We start from the raw sequence: 15,675 nt of genomic DNA, 5'->3' as shown, positions 1-15,675 counted from the left end.
AGAGAGGACGAAACGAAAAATAGGGAAGTTTCGAATGTCCCTTCTTCTCGGACGATCTTCCCGGAGTTCTTGACAAGCGGCGCTGGTATCGCAGTTACGCGAAACTCGCAAACAAATAGAATGGCTCTCGAGGAGGCCGAAGCGTCGAACCGTCTTTGAGTCGTTGTTGGTTTCGATCGAGCCGGCGATAAAAGTCGTCGTTCGAGCGATACTAGTCCCACGTCGGTCCTCGTTCGTTCTCCATTTTCCTATTCGAGGAGCGAAGATTGAATGATAAAAATTAACGCGCAAGGGAGAGGGACGTGCACACGTCAAGGGACAAGAGATATGAACTTCACGTGAGGGCAAGGAAGACCGATGTGATCTGCATGTCGGTGGGGAGAGCGAACACGACGAAGGAAGAGAGAAGGATCTCACGGCGATTTCGGATCGACGATCGGCGGAACGCGGTGGCAGACGCTTGCGTCCCATGACAAGGAGAGGAGCTCTGGGTGTACCGTGCTGCGTCATCGTAGAATGGGTGAGTGGCCACGGTATATTACGAGCTCGGCGCGATGCATACTTATATAAATAATGATCTATTTGTGGCAGTGCACGCGCGGGGCGTGTCTTCGACGGAGATTCGAGCACAGGGACGAATGTTCATCGTCCGCGTGTCTCCTCTCGTCTATTTCTTGTAGGGCTCAGTCCTAAAGAAAGATTTGTACGTCGTACGATCCGTAGACGTTGATTGTGCATCGCTCAGATCTCGAGGGCCCGGATTCGACGTCGTTGAGAATGATACTCGACATCGGTGTTAACCGAATAAAATCACACGGTGCACACGGTACCGTCGTCGCATGCCTGGAATTTCTCCCCACTCTCGCTCGCCTCTATTATTTTCTATCCCCCCCCCCCCCCCCCCCCCCATTCCGCGCTCTCCTTCGGCGTAGAAGTTTCGCGTTGCGCTTCGTAACTCTTTTTTAAATATCTCCCTCGCGTTCTTCTTAGAGAAGAGAAAGAGATCTAGTCTGCTTGATGTTACACTCGTAGTCAGTGTTCACGTTTCGAAACGATGGTTCAGATGGTTTGATGATGCTCGACGACCGCCGAAAGCAAAGTTTCGAGAGGCCCTTTTGCTTTGAGAGTTTCTCGAGCGACTTTCGATAACACGTGATGAAAATTCGACTCTCGGCCTTCGAACTGATGTTAATTGAATTAGATGGTAGATGGTTTTGGAAATTGAATTAGGAGGTGATTGGTCTTCCTCATCAACTCAAAACGTTGCAAGTTGACGAATTTTCATGAATAAATAGTTGTCACAGGAATCATTGTTATTTGAATGTGTCTAATATCTTTATCTTTTTACTTGTCTAAAGTAACTATTTAACTACTTACTATCTAACTTTTTTCTACGTGTCTAAAGTAAAAAGATAAAGATCATATAGATAGTAACTCTTTAACTAGTTACTATCTCAATGTACCTAATATTTTAGTGACGTTTACATGTATCTTGTCTAAAGTAATTATCTAACTAGTTACTATCTAATTGTAAATGTGTTTAATATTTTACTTGTCTAAAATAAAAAGATACATGTAAACATCATAGATTAGATAGTAACTGACTAGTAAGTATCCAATTATCTAACATTTTAGTGATGTTTACGCGTATCCTTTTTATTTGCTTAAAGACACACAAGGAGGAATGTCCCGCAACACTGGACCTGGCTTGTATGAATTCCTTATGGAAGCAGAGCTCCAGCAGTATTATCCTGGAATTCGAGGTAGCGTATTTTCAAATGAAGTCATTAAATATCCAATTGAATTGTTTCTGACTGATCTGATGTGTTCACGCAGGGGACCTGAAGGTGCAAACAACCGCTCAACTAAAATATGTAACGGAGGAAGACTTGAACGCCATTGGGATGAGCAAGCCTGAAATGCGTCGTTTGAAGAAGTACTTTCAGAAACACTTCCCACAGAATTACTTGTCCAAGTTCAAGAAGATGCTGTTACCAAAACGGGAGGAGCCAGCCACAGGTGCTTTAACTATGTTACCAGAGGAGAGGCAGGACAAGCCACCGATTCGTGTTCCTAATAAGTACATGATACCGGCTGACGCGATCATCGTGAACAAAGAGTTAGGGATCGGCGAGTTTGGCGTTGTCCAGCAAGGCGTTTGGACGAACGACGGGGAAAGGATACAAGTGGCGATCAAATGTTTGTCACGGGAGAGAATGCAGAACAATCCGATCGAATTTTTGAAAGAGGCGGTCATAATGTACGCGATAGATCACGAGCACATCGTGAGACTGTACGGCGTAGTCTTGGACACGAATTCTTTGATGCTTGTCACGGAATTGGCTCCCTTAAGATCGTTGCTGGAATGTTTGAAAGAACCGAGTTTGCGCACCAGCTTTCCCGTTCTCTCGTTGTGCGACTTTGCTGTACAGATCGCGGACGGGATGCAGTATCTGGAAGCGAAACGATTGATACACAGGGACCTCGCTGCCAGGAATATTTTGGTGTTCTCGAAGAACAAGGTCAAAATATCCGACTTCGGACTGTCTCGGGCGTTAGGAGTCGGAAAGGACTATTACCAAACGAATTTCAACGTGAACTTGAAACTACCAATAGCGTGGTGCGCTCCGGAATGTATATTGTATCTGAAGTTCACTTCTGCGAGCGACGTATGGGCATACGGTGTGACATTGTGGGAGATGTTCAGCTATGGTTTCCAACCATGGGCGGCGTTGACGGGTCATCAGATCTTAGAAGCGATAGATGACCCTAACTTTCAGAGATTAGAGCAACCAGAGTGCTGCCCGAAGGAATATTTCTCGCTCATGCAGCAGTGCTGGCAGCACGAGCCGTCCAAACGGTCAAAATTCTCTGAACTGATCAACATCTTGCCCGACTTGAAGCCGGAGCAAGTGCAAGCTGTACAGGACAGCACGGAAAGCAGCCAGCTTGTTTACAGGCAGGGAGACGTCATCACTGTCCTCGACAAGGGGAGCAGTAACACTTTATGGAAAGGTGTATTGAACAATGGGAAAACTGGTTTTTTCAATCCCGCTCACACGATAGCGTATCTTGGGTCTAATTTGCCAAGTAACAAGCCGGGTGAATTCACACGTGGTGATGGAAAGAACGCTTTCTCCTCTCAGAGACGAAAGATCCGAACGGATATGATTTCCTCCCCGCAAGGCGATTTGAAGCACACTGGCCACGTAGGATTGGATGGAGCTTATTTCGGTGACATTGGCTTTCTCGGTGGCAAGTATCCGCACTTGCCGAGGCAAGTGGTGACGCCGTACAAACCACAGGAGGATGTAACGGATAATTCTAGTCAAGCTTTGAACGAAGAGACGAGGAGCGCGGAGACGAACAGGGAATTATTGAGGGATTACAGGAATGCACAGCAGGATGTTTTAAATAAGCATGGTGTGTATATATATATATTTTTTTTTGTTTGTTTGTTAGTATTTAAGATCATCAATAGATGCTATTTTGATATTATTTGATATTTGTTTTGTTAGAAAATTTGTGGTCAGACGTAAATTCTGAAGTGTGTCATGCTGCCAATTCAAGTAAACAGCCTGTTCCGTTGAACGCGGCCAGTAACAACGACGCTCTTGGAACGGACCACGAGTATCACGAGATCAGCGACGAGGAAAATCAAGATAGCCCTCTGAGATTTGATAAAACGTTGAATTTCGATTTTGGTCCAAGTTTACTGGCCGAAATGGACCAAATGTTCAGATCATTAGGTACAAATTCAGCAAGTGTATACGTTGATGGAGCATGACACGAGGCAGTTTTTAATAAATTAATCGACTCCCTTTCTGACTAGGGTCTTCCCCTCCTCCGCCACCGCCAGTTCATCCTCTGTCAACCGAGCACGAATCGAGCAACGTTCGAAACGAGCTGAGGGAGATGCAGGCGAAACAAAGCAATAAAAAGAAACAAGCCACCGTGAGTCCAATAAATGTACAGTAACGTTTTATCTTTTTATTTACCATTATGCTTTTACGTATTATTATTATTATTGATATTTTTATTATTATTATTATTATTATTATCATTATTATTATAATAGTCAATCATTTACTTTTTTTATTCATTGTTTGCTGCTGTGTATTGTTACTTTCTTTTTACGTATTACTATATATGTATCATGTGCATGTCGAGGCATAGGAACCTAAAGTTTTGTAACGTTCACAGAAACGGTATTAATAAATAATGAAAGATAAAAAGAAAGGCACACGCAGTGAATTTTCGTTAAGAATTTCGATAAGAGTGGAAGAAAAGCAGAAACTTGTATGTTGTACATTTACCACAAGAGAGATGGTAAAACGTTTGCTTCTTATATATTTAGGTGAAGCCTATCTCAGCCGCCGATCAGAAAACTCTCTACTCAGCCATTGCTATGGCACAGGAATTGACAGCACGTTCCATGACAGACCTTGAACATTCACCGGAGTCACCCCGAACACCTGCCAGTCCTTCGAGGCGCAGAAAGTTCTCTTTTAAGTTGCCACATCAACACAGTCCCAAACCAGACAGACGACACTTTTCAGAAGAAGCTGCCAGTATACCTGACATACAGGTATATTATACATATTTTCGTTTCGATCACCAACAACTTAAAAAAAAAAAAAAAAAAAAAAAGGTACACACGAATAACATAATTCAGAACACGATTCTAACGCCGCACTTGGGAAAGGAGTTACCAATTCAATTTCGTTTCTTACTAACGAAACTAACAAGAAACAAATATACCAGTTCCTCTACAAACATCAACTATTCATCTCAACACGAACATGATAAATGATGATAATTCGTACAATTGTGAGCACAAAAAAAAAAACTTCTCTGTACCCGACGAGAGATGGTCCTTTTTTTCAAACCGTTTTCTCGGTTCGTTCCCGTTGAAACTGTTATGGAACAGAGTTAATTCCTGATGCCGCACGAAAGAGTAGGTATATACATATATATACCGTATAATCGTATCTGTTCTTCATATTCCTGATTTGAGTTGTTTGATTGTACGTTAAGTTGATGAAACACTTCTTGGTTTAACATGGAAGACTAATCTTGACTCTCCTCCGATCCTTTCCCGTCTCGTTTATTTCTCCGTTTGTTTCTCGACAATTCTTTTTCAATTTATTTATCGCTGGTTATTTTTTGATTTCACCATCGATCACACGCCGCCGTGTTCAAACGTTTTTCGTTTGTTTTTTTGTTTCTTTTTTTTTTTTTTGTTTTTTTGTTTTTTTTTTTTTCTTTGTCAACTCATACGCAATCACCGGAATCACTCTTGAACTTCTTCTTTGGTACGGATACTTGCTTTGCCTGTCTCTCAATCGCCACCGCATGATCCGAACTTTCGCCACCGCTTGTTATTTATCATTTCCTCATTTCTCACGAATTGCACGATTGTCTGTGGGAACGTTCATGTGGGTATGTTCGCGCACGTGGTACACAAAGTGGTTGTGTTCAAGTTTGCAATCACTTTCGTCCACTGTATCTAGCATAGAGTCGCTTGGCGCGCCGTCGACCTTGAAATTGCCATTATGGGACAAAGCGTCCGCCGAGTTCTGTTTCGCAAAGTCCAGGGAACTTCTGACAAAGCCGACCGCGTGGACGTCGTACATGGACATAGAGTTCGACGCGCACATACTCGACAACGCGGTGACGAAGCAGAATCTGGTGAAGTCGACGGAGTTCCTCGAGAACGGGAACAAGAAGGGGAATTTCAGTTGCGACGGCCTCGCGGATATAAACGGGAAGCTGAACGCGTTCCAACAGAGCAGAAAGGTCTCCTCCCTGAGCATCGAGAATTCCAATTTCGATTTCCCTCGGGAACAGAAGAGAGTATCCACCAGCTACGTGGACCGTTACTTCGAACAGCCGAGGTACTTCGACGACGACGCCGCCCTCGCGTGCACCAACGAGAAGGTGTTGTACTTCGGCGATGACAAGTACGACACGAAGATGAACAATTTGGAACAGCCAGGCAAATCGGCGTGTTACTCGAACGTTCAGGAACAGGGTGGTACGCCGGCAGCCGCGAATGCCAAGCACAACAACCAGCAGGTGTCGGGTAAGTTTCCCAGCAGCTGCGAGCAACAACCGCTGAAAGACAAGGCGGCGAGTTTCGAGGCGCAGTGCGAGGAGAGCGGCGCCAGCTTCGACCTGATGAAAGACAAGTCGTCGAACTTTGTTGAATTCGCGCGCAGCAAGGCGATCAAATTCGACTCACCTAGGGACAAGATGGTCAACATAGACCTCGGCACGAGGCCGAAGATCACCAGTTCCTTCAGCGATTCTTCCAAGATGAACATACTCGAGTTCCCGAAGAAGATGGACGTGTCGAAGCCAAGGGGCGGGAAGGTGCCGTTCGTGCCGAGGAACCCGAGCCAGGAGGGAGCCAAGAGCGTGATTTACGGGTCCACGGACAGCATAAAGACGAACTTGAAGGTGGCAGGCGGTTCGGACAGCCCCAGAGCGAACATGGAAGCTATGAAGATCAATATCCAGAGTTTTCGCAAGATAGAGCAGAACCAAAACGGCCACGACGGTTTCCCGTTCGTTATATCCAACAACCCGCTGTTCATCGCGGAATCGGAGAAGAAGGAGTCCCCCGTTTACAGCAGCTCGGAGAGCCTCCGTGTGAATTTCCAGCGACTCAGGAGGAAGTCGGACGCGGAGGCGAACAACCAAGTGCACGAGCTGAGCAGCAAGCTTCTGGCGGAGAAGTACCAGAAGGAAGTGTCAGGCCTGGAGAGCGTGAAGAACTATTTGGACTCGAAGAAAGGACAGGGTTTGAATCTGGGCTTAGGCAAACTGACTCAGAACATGATCCAATTGGGCAAGAATATCGCGCAGAACTCTAGGAACATAGAGACCGCCGCGTCCAAGTCGTTGGTCACCAGCGTGAGGAATTTGGACATATCTGCCCAGAGCCAGATGCCGTTGAGAAGCTTGAACATACCGATGCAAAAGCCCAAGCACTTGGACTTGAACATTCCCCTTCATCAGTGTCAGTCGCAGATCAGCATGAAGCTGAATCTCACCTCGCAGAAGATAAACCCGCCGCCTTCTAGCCCGGGTCTGCATCAGCACATCCTCGAGCCGCCGAAACTCTATCAGAACGACAGCACGAGGAAGGAGTTGCCCAAGACCGACACGCTTTTGGAGAAGATGTCCACGGTTACCAACATATACAGACACAGAACGTCCTCACTGTCCGAGAACAGAAAGCCACCGATCAAAAACGTGAGGAGATCCTTTCATCCTGCCAACGAGGACACCAGCGAGGACTCGGACTCGATCTCTCACTCGGAGACGGATATACGGAGCCGTTTGCGGTACAAGCGCCGTCACAAGAAGCTACCGCACAATTTGCGGCTGAACTTCAAGAACAAGAGTCACTTCCTGCATCCGGAGGCCGCCCGGGGATTTTCGTCGATAGAACTTTGCGGGAAGTCGCCGCCACCGTCGACCAGTTTCTTGAACTCGTTGTCGCCGCCTTTCTCCTCTAGAAACAACCTGCTCTCTTGGCCAGAAAGCGCCCCCAGTTCTAGCCTGACGTTCACCAGTAACTCTGACCTTGACTCCGACACCAGTTCAGAGTATCCGGAGTTCACGAACGACATACTGACCTTCCCGCCATCCCCTGCACCATAAATATCCAACATCCTCGCCCGTGTATCGCTTTCCACTCGATCCTGGAGCCTGATAATAATCAGTAATAATGTCATCGATTTGGTATGCCAAATGTATGGGATATGTCTTGGCAGAAACGTATGGGATGTGATGCCAGAGTTGGGCAAAATTAAACCTAACCAGTTCCCTCTTAGACTGAATTTTTATGGAATATTTGTAATTCTCCTCTCGGTTGATTTGCTTAAACACACAGTGAGCAACTCTGCTGTGTAGTTATCTTTGCGGTATTATCCTTGATTTAGCTAGTGAGATGATCAGACTATAGAAGATCAATATTAACAATTATCCTTTTCTTCTTCTGATACCATAACTTTGATAATTTATCTCTTGCAAAGAGTTCTTTACGACATATTAATGAAACAATTGCTGTTTCCTTTTTCTTTTTATCTAATGCGTTTGTTATAGCAACGTTTCCCAGTGGTCGTAAAGCGTTGAAATTCCAGGATCTTGGAGATCACGTGGATTGGGAAACAATACCCAACTCTGGACAATATTACAATGTACTTAAACGAAGGACTGCCCAGAGGCAGTTCGTGTCACATACGCTTAGCATGCTTGCATGTTACATAATAATTAACTGAATAATAATATCTAGTCGATAATATATTTGGATGCATTTACACGTTTATACTATTTGTACTTGAAGGGAAACTGGAATGGGGATATGTTAATCACGCATATATATATATATATGCGAATTGATCTCTTACTTAGGCGAGTGTTCAACCTCGACACACACGTACAGGGAAACATCTGTTGCATCCTTTCTATTTAGAGTAGCATCTCTAGAGTCGGCCTATATATCGAATGTATACGTTATCTTAGTTTTTTTTTTTTTATTTTTCTTTGGCGTATTGACTTGCATCGTGAGACACAAAGAGTGTGTTCTTCGTTGTTCCCACATTTTTGCTTGCGAGTTCCTTTCATTTAGAGAGGATCCATCGTTCATGTACACATGAAGCCTACGAGGAAATTCTTTTTTCACATTTCAATTTCATAGTCACTCTCTTTCTGTCTGTCTGTCTCTCTCTTTCACTCTCTGTCTCTATCTCTTTCTCTTTTCCTTCATTTGTTATTTTCGTTCTTTAATTTTTTTTGTTCTTCTTTCCCGAATCTATCCCCTCCCACGACTTGTTTAGGCTACGTTGTCGGACGAGGCGAAGGAAGTGTACAACAGCCTTGTGGAGACGCCCAGCGTAGAGACGTCCCCGGACACGAACCCGTTGCGCATGCTACGCTCCGGGCTGCCCGTGGTGAGGCCCAGGATTCGCGGGAACAAGCACGCCACACTGGGCCATCCGGTGTCGCATCAGGATGACCTGGTCGCCGATCATTTCCACTTCGACGCCTATCACAGCGGTTCCAAAACACTGCCGAAAATCAGGGCACCGCCGCCGCCACACGTGCCTCCGCCGTTGCTTCTTCAATCACGTCACCTCGAAAGACACCACTCTGCCCAAGAGATAGAGAACAATCAGAATCAGAGCAACGTGGACGAGAATCCCATACCGTTACCGCCCAGAGACAGGTCCAAGACGTTGCAGCCGAAGTCCAGCTTGCCCAGGCATCAGAGGAAACACCCTCTGATTATACCAGGTGGCGGAGTAACCAGAACCTTGGCCAAAATGGCGGTCACCACGCCGCCTATCGAGGACCAGGTGGATGGAAGTTTGCAGTGCACGAGCTCCTCCATAGCCAGCAGCTTGTTGCACGAGGGTTACTCGTCGGAGAATTCAGCCAACAGGTATAGGATTGCTGTAACTTTCAGCGAAACTCGCTTCATTCGTTCAACTGCGGCTTAAAGGCTTTGTAAAGATATTAGTGTACTACTTTGGTCCTCTGTTTTCAGTCCAGAGGAATTCGAGCAACGTATCGATTCCGAATTAGCTGCGTTAGACTCGTTGCCGGCAGACGAGAACAGGCTGCACCGTTTCAGCGTGATCTCCGAGGATTTGCTCGAGTTCTCCGACAACTTGGCCGACTGCGACACCCCAGACTGCCGGCAGAACGCGCAGGAGAACAGCGACGTACAGTCGAGCGACTCCTCCATCGAACGACTCCAGAGGAAGGTCAGCGTAGAGTCGAAAACGTCCGTCAGAAGCTCCGCTTCGAAGTATGTCCAAGAGAACGAGACCGGCGAGGCGAGTAGAAATTCAACGCCGTCGGATTTGAACCTGAAGCCGGAAGATTCGGTGGCCCATGGGAAAGGCGATCTCCACGGGTCTAACAAACTCCAAGCGGCCAAGAGAACTCCGTTGGTTCAGAGGCCCTCAAATTACATGATGCAGTTCGATTACGGGGAATACTCGGAGAACAGCTTACAATCGCGGTGCAAACTGCAACCAGAGATGTCGAAAGAATCCTCCGTTACTAACTCGAATGACAGTTTTCACTCTGCAGGTCTGACGGACACCTACAACAGGTTGTCCAACGAGAAGCTACCGGGACACGCGAGCGACCTGTCGCGACAGTCCGATCATGTTTCCTGCGAGGATCTGTTGGAGTTCGCCTGTGACGGGCCGAACGCGAGGAGGACCCGCGGACCTCGAAACGGAGAGCAGTCTGACGAGGTCAGGATCATGATGAAGGTGCTCCACGAGCAGTCCACCCCGGAGTCGTGCATAGCTGCGTTGAACGTTACTGACTGGGATGTGCTGGCGGCGATTAAGCTGGAGCGTCTTCAGGGGTTACTGAAAAAGGAGAACAACTTCGTTGGGCTGGAAGATTGCAAGGTCATGCTGAATCAGTGTGGCGGTGACGTGGTGAAGGCGGCCGCATTGTTGAGAAGCACCGACGATACCGCTGCGGTTTAATTGAGATTTGTTTTCTGTTTTTTCTTTGACAATCTCTGGAAAGTTGAGGCGTTTCAATGGAACATTGTACGCTTACGCGGGTGGGATTAAGTTGAAATAGCATTTTCAAATGTTGGAATGCCCTTCCGTTTTTCATGCCCGCGCGTAGGCGAACTCGTACGACGATTTATTTATTACTTTAGAGTTAGAGTGAGATTATAGCGTTTGAATGTATCGTGACGTAGGGCAGGATAGACGTTTTGGTAGAATCCTTGCAAAGAAGTGGCATACACGATTGTCCATCAGAAAAAGGAGAGAAGAAATGACAAATTATTTTTACCACTGATCGTATTGAAACGAATGTTCAAGACAAATTGTGAGTTGTAATTAGTTTCTTTGGTAATTTAGTAATATCGTGCTGGATGTGAGTTGTTACAAGGCTAAGTTGTTAAGTCTGGTGAATCTGTCCGTTTGAATGCTTCCTAAAATTCTGTGCAAGGTAATTGCATTTTGTTTTGGACATTTTAGTAGCTTCCAAAAGCTAAGCATCTTTTTTTCTGATGGACCAACGGGATAATAGCTTTTTCTTTTTTATTTAATTAAGCGAGAAAGAGATACATCACTTTCTTCCTCTTCTTCGTCTAATACGAACGTAATGTGATAATTTGCACAATAAACGTATCGCTGATCAGGTTTTTTGTGATCGGATAAATCGTATGTAGCGGAAGCGTAACTGAATATATGCGTACATACATATATTTTGCAGCTTCAATTAGGCAAATATTAAGAGAAAGTATTACGAAGCCTATGACTAAGTAGCGAATTAATCCTTGCATCGTGGTTACGATGATCAAAGACTCTCTATAAATTATCTTTATCCTTTGTTTGTTATATTTCTCTCTTTGTTATTTAAGAAATTGTGTATTTTATACGAGACAATCGTTTGGTATCGTCATCAACACGATCTGCAAAAACAATTCGAAAACCATTTTATTTTCTTCACTGTTCGGAACACAAGAAGATAAAAGGGGGAGGAAAAAAAAAAGAAAAAGAAAAGGAGAAGAGAAGGACGTTTTTACTTTCACGTTAGAAAAACGAGTTTCGATTCCAAAGATAATATTCACACGGTATTATTATTTGGGTATCACACGCACCGTAGATTAGTGTTCGATCGTATTCATCGTATGCATCGAATGATTTCTGTAAACCAAGTCGCTCCGAATGAAAAGCGGTGAAACTATTTTATTTTATATTAAGCGCGATATTTGTATCCGATAAGCGATAGATCTTACAATTAAACACGTCGTGTGCGCGTAATTAACGCAAAAATCAGCACAAATGATAGAGAGAAAGAGAGAGAGAGAGAGAGAGAGAGAGAGAGAGAGTGAGAGTGAGAATGAGAATGAGAGTGAGAGTGAAAGGTACATGAGAGAGAACACCGTTTGTTATATCGATATTTTTACTCCAATTCAATATCCAAAACCTTGGATTGACAATGAAAAACATTTTGTAGTTCGTACTAGAAAGAGGGGAATCTTTTTTTTTTTTTTGTATTTTTTTGACCCGGTAGTAGGGTATGATAAGCACCAAATATGTATGGAATCTTTGTGTTCAATAAGATTGATTTTTATATTTTGCTAGATAGATTTTGCTTTCGTGTTGTAACCTTGTTATAAGTTTTGTAAAAGATGTCTAATTTAATTTGTCTGGAGAGGGAAGAGAGGGGGAAAAGAGGAAATTATCATTGGAAAAAAAAAATTGAATGAAATTCATCTTGTTAATCATAACGTTTGCTTGATAATCTCGACGATAGAGATCAGAGATTCATGGCTTTTGGCTCGATAAGCTACTCTCTAGGTAGAACAAATTTCATTTTTTTTTTTCTCTCGTGTGCAACATCTCCAAGATCGTGCAAATCTCAGTTCTCCAATTTCTACAGCCAGGAGCTAGTTTCTAGCCTGGATTTTGGATTGCACGTTCTTCGTGATGCAGGGTATGTTTGAAAATGTTCACAGACACACACACATACACACATACGTACATACACATACACACACATAGTAGTTCGATGAATCGAGTAACATATCCGGTAATAGAACTCGTTCGAACCACAGCAAAATTGTAAAACACTTTGATTGAGAAATATTTTTCCACGTGTCTGTGCGTTTTTTACGGGAACTTTTTCTACAAACCCTCTTCCTTTGGACAGTTTTGCTGTGGCCGAGGCGAGCTCGAGGAACAAATTTGCTCACTGTAATTCGCGTAGCTGACTAGTGACGCACGCGTCTGTAATGTTTTATTGCGGATATTATGGATATTAGACGGGAAGGAAGAGAAACGAATAGACTGTGTTTCATGAAATAGATTGGAAGATGAGCGATTGGAGATCCTTGCCGACCGTACTTTTGGTATCCCTCAACGAAACCAAACATAGGAGCTTACGGAAATCATCTAAGTAATGATTACTTAGTCCCTTTTTGTATTAACATTGAACAATAAGGTTTTCGGTTCCTGAATAAAAATACACGCATCTTGTATTTTTTTTTTTCTTTTTTTTTTCTGCTGAACGACGTTTCACATCGCGTGTTGGCTTCAAGAACATTACCAGCGTTCCATCGGTCCATCAGGGGCTGAAAGATTGAGAAAATCAAAATATCAGGGCATTAAAATTGAGAAACCTTAGACGATAAAGATGCATCGTTCAGGATAGTCGGAATATTCTTAGGCTGTAGATCAACGTGAATCGACTCTTCTGACATACAGCATACGTTTTCCCCTTGAATCATTTAGTTGTATAAAAAGTTGATTAACAAACGATCTTCCATTCGTACTGTTTGATCAAACTCTTCGAATGCGTTTCAGTGTTCTGTAAATAAGGTCTTGGTGCAGGATCTTCTGCAATTATCACGGACTATGTATCGTAGCCAAGAAATAGAAGGCAGGAGGTGGAAGGTTTCTTCTTCGTCTCTTGAGCTAACACGTCGATCGAAACGAGGACCTAGAGATAAACGATAAAGTTTCAGTATGAAGAGATCGATTATTTTTGCGCAGGAATCACAGTTAGAATTAGAAGTTGATTTTGATAGAAGGTATAAATTCACCTCTTCAGTTTCTTTTTTTCTTTTTTTTTTTTTTGTTTTTGTTTTCCGAGCCAGCGTACTTAGTCGATTCTCGACACGGAAGAAAGACTCGCGTGATACCTTGAGGATATCTCGACAGGCAGAGCTTTTCGCAGGATCTTCTCGAATTTTACGCAAGATCGTTTGCAAGCGATAAGAAGAGCTCTACGCGCTAACGAGCACGCTTCCTTTGCGCGGATGAACCTGGCGACCTCGTTCGCCGTGGCGGTAGGATGGGGGAGGAGGGGAGGGGTTTATAGGAAAACGAAGATCGCCAAAATTCGCGGCGGGGGGAGGGGGAGAGAATCGACGCCCCTTGTGGCAATAGCAGTAAGTTGATCCTAATAGCCTGTTTTTTTTATACGCGACCTTGTACTACGATAAGGCAATACACGTTTGTACGTCTCTACATGTATGGATTATTATCGCGCGGAAAACACGAGGACGTTTTATATCGACTGTATTTACAATAATATATACACATTCATAAACGGAGGCAGCCTGTCTTTTCTTCCTCATTGGTCTTCCAATTTTCCAATTGTAATATTATCTGTTGTGTAATTTAATATTGCGCATTGATTTATGTTATAAACCGATGTGAAGTTATAATTTAAATTAACGTGAAAGTTAATATCATGTACGTTATAAATTAATGTTGCATAAGAAATAATCGGTGGTGGCCCGTGGTGGGAGTATTGCAACTTTCAAAATGTACACAATACACACTGTGAATACAGTGGATTTTGATTACTTTTTATACGAAATAAGAAAGCAGGACCCGCCCCTGCAAATAATATTACAATTGAATGATGTTCCATATGTGTATGTTGACTAATTTATAGATACGCGTAAAATTTTGTTTATGGGTATGTTATTGCCATTTTGGTCTATCTAGATCTGTTCTTTTATGTTCTATGAATTATGTTGAATTAGTGATTTTTGTGGTTGTTTATCGTCCTACTGATATACATATATTATTCGATATATTGTATTTATATATATATGATATTTTATAAACTTTTAAAATTATAATTAAACATTATAATTAATATATATATATATATATATATATATATATATATATATATTAATTATAACATTCAATTATAATTTTAAAAACGTGAGTGAAATTTTAGGATGCCGTGATCTTCAAAAATTTATTTTCATTGATGTTTTCACTACCGCGGTGGACGTTCAAAAACACGATCGATTTATCGAAACTCTCAAATTGCGATTATCGAACCCTGTTTCTAATACCTGTGTGTACTTTTAAAATTATTATTGAACATTATAATAAAAATTATAATGTTCAATTATAATTTTAAAAATGTAAGTGAAATTTTACAATTTTTTCATGATCTTCAAAATTTTACGATTTCATAATTCTCAAAAATTTATTTTCATTAATGTTTTGACTACCGCGGTGGACGTTCAAAAAACGATCGATTTATCGAAACTCTTTCAAATTGCAATTATCGAATTTTATTTCTAATACTGTGTACGTATTAGAACGCGAGTATTTCATTTAAACAAAAAGATAGAACGTATACATAAGCAGTCGACGTTGCACGCTACTAATGTACATTTTTTTTTTTTCAAAGTATCAAGCGAGCGGCTAAGCAGTCGGGCTGGTCTACATTGACCGCGACAGTCCGTGTGTTCTCAGTACGGTTCAATCACTGACCGGATAAACATCGTTGCGGACCTTTCCTCGCGCCTGATCTCGCAGTTTTAATATTCGGTGATTAATTTTCGAATTATCCTAACGTTGGACTTTTTGGAGAACTCTTGTTGTCTCGAAACGAGCAGAATTTTGTCAGAATTAACCTCGCAGGTATCTCAGTTTTAATTAAAATTTCGAAATTGCAGCTAATATTTGTAAAAATGATTCATTTCAATGTGTTCAATTAAAGTCATATATATAGAAATATTGAAATGTCAAGATATTGAATAACTAATATATGAATATCAAATTTTCGTTTTTACGATTTAGTTTTATGTTACAATATTAGATACCGTTGTTCGCTTCCATTTTCTATATCTCGAAATCGAAA

At 42.8% G+C, this 15,675-nt stretch overlaps 2 protein-coding genes across 3 annotated transcripts; both read left to right on the top strand.

The window, feature by feature from the left end:
• Positions 1–319: 319 nt before the first annotated feature.
• Positions 320–7,704, top strand: LOC122527153. 2 transcript variants are annotated; one of them, XM_043651085.1, is made up of 8 exons: positions 320–520; positions 592–1,233; positions 1,671–1,763; positions 1,837–3,423; positions 3,519–3,749; positions 3,833–3,954; positions 4,358–4,588; positions 5,470–7,704. In XM_043651085.1, exons 2-8 carry the CDS (start codon positions 1,209–1,211, stop codon positions 7,669–7,671), a joined length of 4,491 nt encoding a protein of 1,496 aa, XP_043507020.1. In that variant the 5' UTR covers positions 320–520; positions 592–1,208; the 3' UTR covers positions 7,672–7,704. The 2 variants fall into 2 exon arrangements, with proteins under 2 accessions (XP_043507020.1, XP_043507021.1); XM_043651086.1 differs by lacking the exon at positions 592–1,233 and having other exon boundaries at positions 3,833–3,969.
• Positions 7,705–8,936: 1,232 nt separating this feature from the next.
• On the top strand, positions 8,937–14,116 carry LOC122527154 (activated Cdc42 kinase-like). Its single transcript, XM_043651087.1, has 2 exons — positions 8,937–9,454; positions 9,560–14,116. Exons 1-2 carry the CDS (start codon positions 8,940–8,942, stop codon positions 10,521–10,523), a joined length of 1,479 nt encoding a protein of 492 aa, XP_043507022.1. The 5' UTR covers positions 8,937–8,939; the 3' UTR covers positions 10,524–14,116.
• The last annotated feature ends 1,559 nt before the right edge of the window (positions 14,117–15,675 follow it).

This window comes from Frieseomelitta varia, unplaced genomic scaffold (assembly GCF_011392965.1).
Source record: "Frieseomelitta varia isolate USP_RPSP 00005682 unplaced genomic scaffold, Fvar_1.2 scaffold_212, whole genome shotgun sequence".
In the NCBI taxonomy this organism is placed as follows: domain Eukaryota; kingdom Metazoa; phylum Arthropoda; class Insecta; order Hymenoptera; family Apidae; genus Frieseomelitta; species Frieseomelitta varia.
This window is presented reverse-complemented; position numbering and strand designations above follow the sequence as displayed.